This window comes from Formica exsecta, unplaced genomic scaffold (genome assembly GCF_003651465.1).
Source record: "Formica exsecta isolate Colony F162 unplaced genomic scaffold, ASM365146v1 scaffold192, whole genome shotgun sequence".
In the NCBI taxonomy this organism is placed as follows: domain Eukaryota; kingdom Metazoa; phylum Arthropoda; class Insecta; order Hymenoptera; family Formicidae; genus Formica; species Formica exsecta.
Window position 1 is genome coordinate 780192 of NW_021849218.1, and position 11925 is coordinate 792116.

General features: G+C 30.0%; 2 protein-coding genes across 2 annotated transcripts in view; one reads left to right on the forward strand and one right to left on the reverse strand.

The window, feature by feature from the left end:
- The window catches only part of LOC115233967 (peripheral plasma membrane protein CASK), a 188232-nt gene that overhangs the window by 170599 nt on the left and 5708 nt on the right, over positions 1-11925 (reverse strand). Inside the window, exons 2-4 of the mRNA XM_029804634.1 lie at positions 5341-5453; positions 3520-3625; positions 1540-1617 (exon numbers count right to left, since the gene is read on the reverse strand). Of these exons, the coding sequence (XP_029660494.1) occupies positions 1540-1617; positions 3520-3625; positions 5341-5453 (297 nt within the window). The remainder of the gene's footprint in view (positions 1-1539; positions 1618-3519; positions 3626-5340; positions 5454-11925) is intronic.
- LOC115233991 lies at positions 10202-11906 on the forward strand. Its single transcript, XM_029804670.1, has 2 exons — positions 10202-10816; positions 11131-11906. The coding sequence occupies exons 1-2, from the start codon at positions 10314-10316 to the stop codon at positions 11798-11800; spliced, it is 1173 nt and encodes a 390-aa protein (XP_029660530.1). The 5' UTR covers positions 10202-10313; the 3' UTR covers positions 11801-11906.

Consider the following 11925-nt stretch of genomic DNA (forward strand, 5'->3'; position numbering starts at 1 on the left):
TATATATATATATATGTATAGCAGATTCTTTGTAATTTAATCATTTCGCAAAAAACCTACATTTGTTATAAAATGGCAAATTTTCTATTTTCTATAAAAATTCGGCGTTTTATAAAAAATCTAAGTCTCTTTGTGTTATGTGCGTGCATGTGTGTATCGAATCGTATTATTTCAATTTAAATGTTAACATGATCTCTAATGTTTTTTTTTTGCTAGCAAATGTATTTAGAAATAATAGTTCTCATGCATATGTGTATATAGTATGAAACTCTTGCCAGCTGACTCTTGACATTTTTATGTATTTTTTATAATATACAAAAAAGAAATGCAGTCTCTAATAAAAACAAGATATCGATGATACAATATATATAGTTAGGCGATGATAAAAATATTAAAAATATACCGTATAAACAAGAATAATGCAGTTCTTTTAGTATATTCGTCATGCTTTTATTGTATCAATCAAAGTAGACTTTGATACGATCTTTCAAGCATTTTGTATGCTACATGTAGTGAATATATAATATTCGTGCATTTGGCATATGATATTAGCAATGAAATCGCTGATATTCAGGAATAGATTATAAGATACGAGAATATGTTTCAAGACAAAAAAAAGTTAAAGATTTCAAATAATTTTTTATGTTTGATTCTGGAGAATACACATCTATTCTTAGTTTGAATATATTTAAACATGTATGTTTGCAATGTATACACTTCGAATATTTTTATACTCTGAATACATCCTAAATTTACTTTTATAATGAGATAATGAGAATATAAAATCTACTTTTATATTCAAACATTATATTTTTTTGGATTATACTATTTTGAACGCATTAGTCATATCCTAATCATACATTGGCTTATAATTCTCTTCTTCATAGCATGAATGATATAACACCGTATTTGTGACAAGTTTTAATAGGATCCTTCCGAGGTGAAGACTAGTACTAGTTCAAGCGTGACATAAATAAGTATAGCAAACCTAATGGATCGCAGTCAAGGATTTATCGAGACAGGGATTTATTACGCGCTAGGGAGACTTTGTCGAGAGAGAATCTGGGTTTGCATTATATCGAGGTATAACATACAGACGATAATCACGTTTCACTACAACTCAAAGAGACAGAGCAATTAATTTATCAAATTTCTCTCGCCTAGATGCAAAATTCATAAATAGATTAAAACTTTTAATATAACCACATATATATAAAACAAAAAACCTAAAAAGAATGGTTTATTAAGAATAATATTGTAACCCTTTGCTAATTTATATATGTATAAACTTTCTTACATAATCTTTTAAATTATGTTTTAAGAAAACATGATAAATTATAAAAAATATATAATTCAAATTTATCGCAGTGCTGTTTAAGACCAGATCTGTTTTTGTGTACATTATATTACGTCCAAAGTAAACGATGCTGGTCTACTTGTTAGTCAGTATCTGTGCAGTGGATTCACGATGTCGCGATGTGCTCGGGTGTGTGTGTGTGTGTGTGTGCGGATGATGATAGATATAATGAATTTTCTTACCTTGCAACCGCCTCGCTGTATACGAATCCAGCAGTTGCGCGTCTCACCACCTCGAAGCATAAATCAGAGCCATCCATACTGAAAAAGAGCCGGGATATTAAAACAGGAACAGTCAATGCGCGATATAGTAAAAAGATCTTTAAATTGCGTATTTTTCTTTCTTTCCTAACTTTTATTATTTATTAATTATATATTATATTAATAATTTAATTAATGTATATCTATTTGTATTAGATATGATCAAATTTAAATACAAAATGGATAGTATATATTCACTTTTAATTTTAGGAACGTTATCAAAAAAAATTATATATATTATATAATCATATATTACAATCATATATTGACAATAGCGAAATATTGATTATTATAATTTTTTACAACAAAAGAAAATCGTCTCATTAAACTAAAAAAAGTAATGAAGTGCAATTGAGTGTCATATTATTTAAATAGTATCGTTAAAAACGCCTTGAGCACCGAGTCTATTAAAAGCTGTAGCTATATCTTATCCGATAGCGTAGATTATTTCAAGAGCACCTCGGATATGTGTATCCAATTATAGTAAACTATAGTAGAACGTTATAACAGATTGCAAACAACTAAATGGAAAACGTGCCCCTCCCGAATAAAGATAGAGCCAAGGAAATGTCATGTATTTATTTTGCCGAGTCTTTTATTTTCGACGACGGCATGATGCTTTTCCATCTCGTATGCCGAGAGCTTAACGTTCAACCAGCCTGAAGGTATAATTATGCCAAGAAGACGAGATAGTAGACTTGATATATAAAGAACGAGAATTAATGCCTTTTGTTTAAAGTCATTAAAAAAAAGAATAAAAAAAAATTGCTTAACTAACTTAAGTTCACGATTAAAAGGCATGATGTCGCGATGTGCTCGGGTGTGTGTGTGTGTGTGTGTGTGCGGATGATGATAGATATAATGAATTTTCTTACCTTGCAACCGCCTCGCTGTATACGAATCCAGCAGTTGCGCGTCTCACCACCTCGAAGCATAAATCAGAGCCATCCATACTGAAAAAGAGCCGGGATATTAAAACAGGAACAGTCAATGCGCGATATAGTAAAAAGATCTTTAAATTGCGTATTTTTCTTTCTTTCCTAACTTTTATTATTTATTAATTATATATTATATTAATAATTTAATTAATGTATATCTATTTGTATTAGATATGATCAAATTTAAATACAAAATGGATAGTATATATTCACTTTTAATTTTAGGAACGTAATTTTTTACAACAAAAGAAAATCGTCTCATTAAACTAAAGAAAGTAATGAAGTGCAATTGAGTGTCATATTATTTAAATAGTATCGTTAAAAACGCCTTGAGCACCGAGTCTATTAAAAGCTGTAGCTATATCTTATCCGATAGCGTAGATTATTTCAAGAGCACCTCGGATATGTGTATCCAATTATAGTAAACTATAGTAGAACGTTATAACAGATTGCAAACAACTAAATGGAAAACGTGCCCCTCCCGAATAAAGATAGAGCCAAGGAAATGTCATGTATTTATTTTGCCGAGTCTTTTATTTTCGACGACGGCATGATGCTTTTCCATCTCGTATGCCGAGAGCTTAACGTTCAACCAGCCTGAAGGTATAATTATGCCAAGAAGACGAGATAGTAGACTTGATATATAAAGAACGAGAATTAATGCCTTTTGTTTAAAGTCATTAAAAAAAAGAATAAAAAAAAATTGCTTAACTAACTTAAGTTCACGATTAAAAGGCATACAATTATAATACTCTATGTTGCTATTTTTTACAGTTCTAATCTTATAAGGCTTGTAAAATTGTTTTATTATCCTGGCTTTTAAATAAAGTAAATAAAATAAATGATAATAAATAGATATATATAAATATGTGTTTTGTCATCCATATATTATATATTATATTAAAGTGCTCTCTAAGTAATGAAATGTGGTTACCAAAATTGTAAAATATGTTCGCATACTTACTATTCGAATACCATGTATAACATGCCCTCAGAACTATAAGTTTCTAGTAGTTCCACAATATGTGGATGTTTCAGCATATGGCATATTGTAGCTTCTCGTTTTAGATCTAAAACATGTAAAATATGGATGTAACCTAGCAGATTTTAACACATAAATCATTGCATGAATTGCAATTGCTGAGTAACCGTTAATAAAATCTTACAAATATTTAAAAATGAAACGCTAAGGAAATATATAAAAAGTTATTAACATATAAAATAATTACGAGGCAAATGTAATTTATTTGCAGAGTAAATATTATGTAGCTAATACCTCAAATTTCATTATAATAATATATAATATCATTATATATAATATTATAATAATATAATATTATTTATCAAATAGGAAATTAATATCATTATTGATTACAAATACATAAATGCACAAAAACTTCATTAAAAATTAAAGATAAAAGCAATTGAAGAAAAAAGAATACACTGTACATTCAAATATTGTGAAAAAGAAAAGGGATTATTTTAAGCCGATTTCAGTTAAACAAAACTCGTATCTGGATTCAAATACCATATCTCGATCGGATATAAAAACTTCGTTTCGCATATCGTTTTTACTAGAGTCAATTTAGATGCCGTATTTGCATTGAACTGCAATGAACTGCAATAGAATCTGCAGTTTCAGGCAAAGCCACAAAAGTTTGCTGCAATAACGAAAGCTTTTGTATTTTCAGCGCGCTTTGTACTAAATCGGAATATTATAGAAAGAAACTAATCACAATAGCTTTAAACAAAGACTTATAACGTTTAACATTATCCTTGTACGATCTCAAAAATTTCATATGGCATCTCGGAAAAATATCTATTTTCTTATTAATACTATGCAATTATAAAAAATATTTCCGATATGTGTGTGTTAAGACTATCTTTTTGAAAAGTGTTTCAAAATCAGCTTTCTTTACTGTCACAATCTCAACTGTTGTATATTTACTAATTGCCCATGTATGCTAATGCATGATGTACAGGTAAAAATTAAATATATTTGTTTTATTTCCAGAGAAATGCGTTTGATTAGAAAAAATCGATTTTGAAACAATGGTCCTCATATATCGTCTGGACCTGTCAGTTAGTATGTTGGGTTAAACCTCCGAAAAATGTGCAGGTCCGCCTTTCCAATCGCACAATGGCTCTCGCATCGTTTCATGACTCGAACCTACGTTTAGTCGATCGCACAGCATTGGAGAAACGCGTGTTGTCAGGTACGCGGATAAGGGAGTATAGATCTTGTTTCGAACATTCGGTGGAAATTAATGGTAGGGTATTTGCGAGGAAATGGTAGAAACTGTTTCTTTCTCATTTCGATAAACTGGTGGATGTAAAATAGTCCAGAACATAAAATATAAATTTCTTTTATGCATCTGATTGAGTAATAAAGAATTAAAATAGTCCTTCAAAGTTAAATCAACATAGCTCTCTATTTAATAAAGCTATTTAATTAGCCAAATATTGCAAAAATCATAAAATATATGAAAGCGAAAATATGATATTAAAATCATTTCATAATTATTCAACAGATTTTTCAAGAAAACTATGAAGAATATATAAATTTAATCAATAAATTGTGAAAAATATGCATCGCAAAATATTCTGCTAATACCACAAAAATATATGTGTTCAATACAATTTTTTTATCTTAGAGTTTTGAAGAGATTCGATCAAAATGAAACATTTTTGTATGTGTTCAAAACTCGAAATCTGAGAAACACAGATTCAGATAGTTCCTTGTTCGGTGTGTCTCCCTTGCGTACCATTAATTATACGTACTCACCTGCAGTGCTGAGCCCAGGGCTAGAAGTGAACTTCGCCACATCGACGATTTTTACAGCGAAAATCTGCCCGGTATGACGATGAATGCACTTCCGAACGACGCTGAATGGTCCCCTGCAACAATGCAGACGAGACGTCAACACTAATAATTACACTCGCGGAAGTCATTCGAATAGGAATTACGCGCGTTGTCAGGACGACTCGCAGATCAAATAGAAGGCATCGGATCAATAAGCACAAATAATTAGATATCGCATAATATTTAATACTTAACAAAAGAAAAAAATAAATTTTATATATTGGAAGGGAGAAAATTTTTTCAAATTTCTTTTTTATGTAAATATTTATCGTGTAAAGAAGAATTGCATCGAAAATTTATTTTCTTACATAATTTATAATTTTAATTAATATCTATTCTTCTTTTAGGAGCGCGTTTATATTTATAAGATTCAGCTCCAATGTCTACCAAAAATAAAATATAAAGATTACATATTATTTATTTTAATATATTAACAAATAAAATCCTTGAAGTTTATAAAGACGTGAAATGTTGAAGTTCCGATGTTAGAGGATTAATATCTTGAGATTTCTTTGACATCACTTTATAGACCAAGGTCACGTCCTTCCGGTGACCTAACGCCATTTTTAAATGTCGCGTGCGCTGTGACTCTCCATTTTTCCTACGCATGCATATACTAATTTTGACGTACTACCTTTGCATCCATACTATGTATCTAAATGTAAATTTTACAGGAGTTTTTACATTAAATATAAAAAAATGTAGAAAAAGGAAATGTCAATATAGATCATAGTTCGTTAAAGGAATTAGAAACTTCTCCAATCAGAGAAAAAAAATAAAACATTTTAAAAAATAATTTTAAGGCAAACGAATGTGATTTGATATAAAAATAATATTTCTAGCGTAGAAATTTTGATGAAAATTTCTTACTAAATAAAAAATATTTTTAATTTCGAAATATTCATTGCTCATTTATGTACCTGAAATGAGCAATATTATATCTAATAATGTAATTATTTCTTAAATCTTAAAAAAACATCAACAGCTGTACTATTAAGGAAAGCTAATATATAATTATATCTCTGCATAAATTAATGTTAGTTTTGCATAAGATTAATTAATTAATCAATTTATTTTGCTCTTCAAAGACTTTATATAGATAAACATTGAGATAAACAGATAAATATTGAGATATCTTGACCAATATTTTTAAATAAAATGTTTAATATTGATTTGTACCTTAAGACTTAAGAATTGAAGGAACAAAATATACGCGCGCATTCTCGTATTTATATTTAGAATAATTGTTAATTTTCACATACATACGAACAATTCAATTTCTAAATATCGACATTACAAATGTAAATGATATAGGGAAAGGGAGGGCTATCTGTCTAATTATCTCTCTGTTCTCTATACAAGATAGATAGTCTGTGAAACGAGCAGCTTCTGTGAATGTGCGTGATGTATAGGAACATGAGTAGGTCATACGATCAGACCTATACTTAGGAGTTAAACTCGATAACGGTTTCGATTATCCATCGAATGATAACCACGCATGCATTCATGAAATTCGTGAAAACCCACAATGTCATATGTATAGCATCGGTGAACATCTGCGCCTGCGGTTCGTACAATGACAATACATCATCATATCTCTGTATATACGTAATTATATATATATATATATATATATATATATATATATATATATTATTATATTCAGTTATATTAGTGATAACTTTTCTTTCAAAAAAATTAATGTTATTAAAAATATTTTTAATACTTCCATCTCTTTAATATTTCTAACTTTAATTCATAATAACGATCCATAATCGTGTCTACAATGACGGTCGCATTTAATATTATTATATATATCGTAATAATTATTCAAAACAAATATTAATTATTATTTTCTTATGAAAATTATAGTCATGCAATTATATTTTGCATTCACTGCGTTTTATATTTCTCGAAACAATCCAAAATTAATAAAATCAATGCAATACAGTCTTTTAAAGTGTGCTTATATAAATCTTTTGCTGTAACATACAGATACACATATACATAAGCCATTATGGTATATCCACGAACGAGTTAGTATACATCTAACCTCCGTTTTTCGTTGTTAAAAGCTCTCTTACAAGACGGCTCTTGAGTGCCTTAAGATCTTTATAAATCGATTGACAGCGTAATCCGCCTTTTATGAGAAGTTATTGACATCTCGTCACTTTCGAAAGGGTCAAACATTATCGCGACCTACATTCGAAACCGATTTTTCTCTTGAAAAAGAATATTCTCCTAAAACTTTTTGATTTTTTTAATAATTAAAAAAAAAAAACGTATGCTGTATATATTCTATCTACTTTTTGTAACATCCTACATGTAATAAAAATGCAAATTAAATTGACCTATCAATTGATAATATTTTATGTTAAGTATCGCATTTTATTTCTATATAACTATATACTGTATATAAATAGTATTTCTTTTCTTTCTTTAAAGCTTGCGTTAGGAAAGCCATTAGTGAACAAGTTCCCACATTATCAAATGGCACTCTATTTAACCTTTTCGTTGTAAATTAGATTTCGAATTTGTCGTAATTGAACTTTGCCCTCCCCAATTGGTATAAAAGTTACGTTAAAGGCGTTTAGAGTGCTTTATAGATGTAAGCGTCCAAGTTCTCATACAGGATTTCGATTTTCAAAGCGGCAATTAGTTGTTTGAAATTTTAGGTAAATGATAGTATGTCGCTTACATTGAAATTATAACTAAATTAAACATAGCATATCATTGATTAGATACTGATTGAAATTGCTGACTTACCATCTAATTTATAGTTTATTAACAATTGGAAAAGATTGTTTCCCGTAGGATTAAATAAAGTTTAATAAATAATATTCACACACGGAGAACACACGGATGTGTGCTCGCGAGATATTCAAAGGTTCGTTTAACTTGCCGAAATATCGTATTTTATATCGACAATTCTTATCAGATTATTCAGTCGCTTTCATACTATGCGCAATTTCTGCAGTTACTCTTATCGACACGTACGGATCACATATGAAATGGATAACCGAAATGCGGTGCATAAGTGGCAATTACTCCTTTGTCTCTCTTGTCGGTTCTGTTTAACTAAAACCGCACTGATATTACGTTTTCTTTGTTATACATCGTCATTATAAATTGCTCATTATTTGGAGTTAGACTGTAAGTTTATTATAATGAGATTTTAATTCCACCAATTTTTCACCGGATAATGTTTGTTAAATTTATGATACATAGTTCTTTTTAAAAGATTACTTTAATTTAAAATTATAAAAAATATTTTATATTTAATTTAGTAATATATTGATGCATTATATTAATATGCATTTAACATATCATGTATCTTATTATGTCGATATACATATGCGCATGCGTATTAATTAATTAGATATTCAAATTAATCTAATCAGGTATTCTCCTAACTCAGGCAATTTAATATGCTCCTGCGATATAATAGCTGCAAAAGAGTGAAATTTACATAAATTTGCATAAGATACCAAAATTCAAAAATAAATCGATAACAATTTATGACATTAATGTCAACTTTAAAATCAATAGCAAAAAACGGATGTGATTGCACCTTTCTATCAACGTCAGTGCCGAATAATTTAATTGATTGTAAGTAAATATTCTTCTTACTTTTGAATTCGTATAGATTCAGTAGGGGATATATATAGAATATCGCATGATTACTAAATATTCTTTTAATCTTATAAATATTAGAGCCAAAAATAAACAAAGAAAGAATTTCAAATATTTGTCGCACAATATCAAATATAAAGTTAAAAGAATATTCGATAAGTTTGAAATATATACAAAATATATTTTTCAATATCTTTTCTTACGTTAGTTAAAGATTCAATAGATCTATATAAAAACATCCTTTAATAAAAAGTTAAAGATGTTAATAAGAAAAAAAAATTAATAGCTTTGTGCGTTTTAAAATGTTAAAAATTTATTTTTAAATGTTAATAAAAATGACATTTTATTCCCGAATTCCAAAAAAATTTAATAAAAAATAAAATTAATTTAATAAAAAATAAAATAAATTTAATAAAAACAGAATCTTTTTATGTATAAATTATACTTATAAAGATATAATGTAAAATGTTCAAAGCTTTGAAAAAATGGCTTTATATAATCAAATATTCACGAAAAACAAAATTCACTCCAAGAGAATGTCAAAGAAATATCTAGCGTTGTAATATGAGAGATACATATATATGCATTCATATGACATTATAAATCTCGATATCGATCTATAAATCGTTAATCAATTTTTCTTCATTTTTTTCCGTCAAAACGATTTATAATGGATTTCATAGATTGTATGGATTCATTATATGCATATATTAATTATTTGTATATGATATAAATCTAAATTCTTCGGCGGATTCAGCCACTTCAGCGGATAAGAGATATCGCGGGGCTTATCTATAATAATATTATTATGATAAACATCTCACGGCAGTGTTCGTCAATTAATATTTTGTAGCAGTAGCATTACAACATATGTGCATTGTTTCATTATCATTTACATGCTATTTAAATGTCAAAATTATGCATTATTTTTCATATAAAACTGATCTAAAATATGGACAAAGCTTATGAATTTTTTGTGTAAACAATATTATCTCACGACAACTGATAATCAAATCAGCATTTCATCGAAGATTATTGGATAGATATAACTGGTCAGTAAATATAAAATCGGTCAAAGAGAGGGAAACAGGTTTTAACTGTACGGTTACTCGAATACTGACATGTTGGCGGTCATTACGTTTCTCGCGTATATTTCTTCGGTGATCGCGTATAACGCTGGTAAATCATTCGATTATTTCACAATATTATCGCGTGAATCATTTGCGCAAATATCGATTTATAATAATACATTACAGATATTTATGATAGAGATATTCTCAGGTGCCGACTGTGCGATCTCTACAAAGTATAAAATTGGTGATCTTAAGGAGCCTCAACCGTTGCTCTTGAAGCAGGTTGCCAAAAGTGCGAACATTTGGTATCCGGATGATGATAATGGAACGCTAAGTATATCAGTAGACGACTCCATTTACTTGGCATGCCCAGGCAAAGACAATTACCTCAAAAACAGAAGTTGGAATAATGAGGCCAAAGCAATTTGCGTAGAGGATAAGGTGTTTGACGTGAATGAAGCTCGCCACAATTTCTCATCCTTAGTTTGTAAATCTCATCCTGAGCATTATGCCCAGCACACGGGCTCGCCTCCTTGCCTTGACAGACACAGTCCTATCGAGATTGGTTTCAACGTGAGCGGCACTTTCATCCGCACTATTGAATTATGCCGCGACGACAAAACGTATACGACATACTATACAAAGTTCAAGATGTCAAAAATGATCGGAAGTTATCAAAAGAGCTATCCCAGGTAAGATCTTCTAATAGATAAACATTTCGCTAATCAATAAACATGATATTAATATCTATATTATTATTAATATTATAANNATATTTAATACGTTACTGGGATTAAAATAATATCCTGATTAAAATTATATATATATATATATAAAATTGTAACATATGATCGATATAGTTTCCTCTTTTATCTTTTTTCTATAATATAATTTTGATTATATATGTAAATATATATTGAAATACAATAACCCAAAGGAAAATGCATACTGCTCATAGTACTATAAAAAATGATATTCATACTTGGCTGATGATTGCATGCTTCAGACCATCCAGGTTTTTAGCGGGAAGATTTTATCCTGGGATAGATATAGACTATCTATATAAATTCGAAACCCAGTTAAACACACTCGCTAGAATTCTGAATTCGACTGAGTTGGCTCAACAACGACTGAAAAAGTCGGTGCAATTCCTCTCCCGCGGTCATATGACGGCCAAAGCTGACTTTATTTACGGAGCTCTGCAGCGGGCAACTTTCTGGTACTTAAATACTGCGCCTCAGTGGCAGTCCTTTAACGGTGGTAATTGGAATTCACTGGAGATGAGCGTCAGACGCTTCGCCGCCAGCCGCCGTTTGGATCTCGACGTTTACACGGGGGTGCACGGTCAGATGACCATGGAGGACATTCGTGGCAAACAGCAACCCGTACATCTGCATGCCGAGGGTGCAATCGTGTCCGCACCCAAGTTCTATTGGAAAGTCATCTACGATCCATTGAGCAAGCGAGGTACGGCGTTTGTAGGCCTTAACGATCCGTTCATCAAGTCAGTTACAGACGATATATACCTCTGTACGGATATCAGCGAGAAGATCAAGTGGCTGGATTGGAGACCTCGCGATATCACGGCCGGCATCTCTTATGCCTGCAGCATTGCTGATCTACGAAAGGCAGTACTTGTGGTGCCGGTGCTCGATGTAATCGGTATTCTAATGTGACACAAGTGAATCACAATTGATTCTGCCTAGTTGTATCTTAGAAGTATGAAAAATTTATAATCGTGACAAATTGACTTTAAATTTACAGAATTTTTATATATATAAATTTATATATATAAATTTAT

Bases quoted from the DNA above. Each gene is read 5' to 3' on its own strand.
- LOC115233991 (XM_029804670.1), top strand. From the start codon at position 10,314: ATGATAGAGATATTCTCAGGTGCCGACTGTGCGATCTCTACAAAGTAT. The intron at 10,817-11,130 runs GTAAGATCTTCT...TGCATGCTTCAG, and splicing joins TATCAAAAGAGCTATCCCAG to ACCATCCAGGTTTTTAGCGG.